The sequence below is a fragment of the Cryptomeria japonica genome, chromosome 7, assembly GCF_030272615.1.
Source record: "Cryptomeria japonica chromosome 7, Sugi_1.0, whole genome shotgun sequence".
Lineage (NCBI taxonomy): Eukaryota > Viridiplantae > Streptophyta > Pinopsida > Cupressales > Cupressaceae > Cryptomeria > Cryptomeria japonica.
Window position 1 is genome coordinate 632,150,451 of NC_081411.1, and position 2,671 is coordinate 632,153,121.

The 2,671-nt window shown below is 42.2% G+C and overlaps 1 protein-coding gene across 1 annotated transcript; it reads left to right on the forward strand.

Annotated features, from left to right (window-relative positions):
* The first annotated feature begins 257 nt into the window (after positions 1–257).
* Positions 258–2,305, forward strand: LOC131046405 (L-type lectin-domain containing receptor kinase IV.1-like). Its single transcript, XM_057980145.1, has one exon. The coding sequence runs from the start codon at positions 447–449 to the stop codon at positions 2,136–2,138; it is 1,692 nt and encodes a 563-aa protein (XP_057836128.1). The 5' UTR covers positions 258–446; the 3' UTR covers positions 2,139–2,305.
* The last annotated feature ends 366 nt before the right edge of the window (positions 2,306–2,671 follow it).

A 2,671-nucleotide genomic window follows, 5' to 3' on the forward strand; every position in this document is an offset into this window, starting at 1 on the left:
AAAGCAATATAAATTTTTCAACACGGAAAAAGGTAAAGCTATAAAATTTTGTAATCTTGATTAAGAAAAAATCATTTTCCTTTGCCTTGCATGTATTTCTATTTCAATTTTGGCTTGTATGGCCATAATTATTTCTCTATTACTCATCAGACATTAAGTTTTCTTTTGGGATATTGATACCTGTTGCTCATTGTGTTTTAATTTCGGAAAGAAAATCGAAATCGAGCTGGAGCACGACAATGTCGAGGGCATTTGCTATTCTTGTGCTTTTCTTTCTCCTTCCGCCGCTTATTGCACACGCCCATACTAATTTTATCTTCAACCAATTCAATGCATCCTCCCTCGAATTGTTTGGAAATGCCTCAGTGAAGTCCAATGCCATCTCCCTTACTCATCCATCCATTACAAAGAGTATCGGGCGTGCTTTTTATCGACATCCTGTACGTATGAAAGATCGTGGTTCTCTGAATTCTGTATCGTCTTTCAGCACAAGTTTTGTGTTTAGCATTGTTCCTCCTTCAGCTTCACAATTTGGGTTTGGTCTGGCGTTTTTCATGACACCCCACACGTCTGTAGACGGACTTCTACCCACTCAATACCTTGGCTTGTTTAGCAATTTATCAAATATGGGAAATGCCTCCAATCATTTGTTTGCTGTCGAGTTCGACACACTAAAGAACGTGCAATTTGACGACATCAACGACAATCACGTTGGAGTGGATCTCAACGATCTCAGGTCTGCAAACTCTACGCCTGCCGGTTTCTGGATTGACAACAATCAGTTCCGAGATTTAGATCTCAAAAGCGGACAGAATATTCAGGCTTGGATCGATTATGACCATCTTCAAAACGAGCTCAAAGTCACCATTGCTGAGGCTGGTTCAAATCGCCCAGAAAAACCACTGTTACATATGAAAAATATATCCCTGTCCAACATTCTAGAAGAAGACATGTACGTTGGTTTCTCAGCGGCTACAGAACTCGTCTATGAAGAGAATTATATCCTGGCCTGGAGCTTTAATACAAACGGAACCGCCTCGCCCCTGGATACATCTAATCTTCCATCCTTTGTACACAGAGAAATCAAGAGCTCAAAGTTGACACTGATAGCCTGCATTACTACAGGTTGTGTTGTCTTCATCCTTGTTGTGGTGGCAACATCGCTTGTGCGGTTGAGGAGAAAGCAGCACAGAGATCTTATTGAAGAATGGGAGATGGAGTATTGGCCTCACAGGTTTAAGTATAAGGACCTACATATTGCAACCAAGGGCTTCCGAGACAGAGAACTTTTGGGATCCGGAGGCTTCAGCCAAGTCTACAGAGGAGTTCTTCCCACAAACGGCCTGGAGGTGGCGGTCAAACGTATTCTTAGAGAACTCGATGATGCGGTTAAGGAATTCATAGCAGAGATCTCCAGTCTTGGTCGCCTTCAGCATCGAAATCTGGTACATATCAGAGGCTTCTGCAGGCGAGAAAACCAGCTATTCATAGTTTATGACTATATGCCAAACGGGAGCTTGGACAAGATGATATTTGGAAACCCAAAGAAGGTGCTCGACTGGGATCACAGGTACAGGATCCTGAGAGATGTTGCTGCGGGATTGGTGTATCTTCACGAAGAGTGGGAACAACGGGTAGTGCACAGAGACATCAAGTCAAGCAACGTTTTGCTAGACTCGGACTTCAATGGAAAGTTATGTGATTTTGGGCTTGCCCGTCTGTACGAGCACAACGAATATTCTCAGACTAGTCGCGTGGTGGGAACGCTGGGATACATCGCACCGGAGCTCATACACACGGGAAAGGCCAGCCCCGCCACAGATGTGTTCAGCTTTGGTGTCTTAATGTTGGAGGTTGCTTGTGGAAGGAGACCCGTCGATCCCTCTCTCGAACCTGCTCAGACAGTCATGGTGGACTGGGTGAGACAGCTCCATGCTACAGGCAGTCTGATGGATGCAGCAGACCCGAATCTTGGTGGGATATACGTTGAAGTTGAGATGGAGAGAGTGCTCAAATTGGGGCTACTGTGTTCTAATCCTGAGCCAGAAGGTAGGCCTGGCACGACACAAGTTCTGCAAACACTTGAAGAAGAAGCTCCATTAATACCAGATTTTGATGCTCCATTTGGAGATGAGTAATACTTGGAGATTTCCCATATGTTACGGTCGTACCACAGATGCTTCCATCTCCATCTCTCTAGAGGGACGATAGACTCTGCGGAATAAGATCAACCTTGTTCTCTGAGGATGCCGGTGTGTATAAGATGGATCAATCTATCGACTATTTTTTCTGTTTTAACCTTGTTCTTGGTGTCTGTATACTTTTTCTGTTAGGGAATCACCTTAGGTTTTAGACTTATCGTTGCAGGTATTTGTACTGTATTTGGATACAATACGTAATTACAGTTTAGTATATCATTTAAAGGCAGCATTTACTCAGTTGGAGGGCAACGTCTAATGTATTTTTATCGTATTTTAATTGATTGAAAATTAAAAGATTATTGTATTTTAATTTTGAATTAATAAAAAAATGGTCAAAGTATATTTTGAATTCTACATAGATAATTCGGTTGGAGATTGGTTGAATCATTTTCATGAGAGATGGATTCTTGTGAACCACTATTCATGAAACATGGTGTAATGAACTTGACTTAAAATTACACAATTGAACC

What these genes read in the sequence shown, in the direction of transcription:
- LOC131046405 (XM_057980145.1), top strand. Translation starts at nt 447, where the DNA reads ATGAAAGATCGTGGTTCTCTGAATTCTGTATCGTCTTTCAGCACAAGT.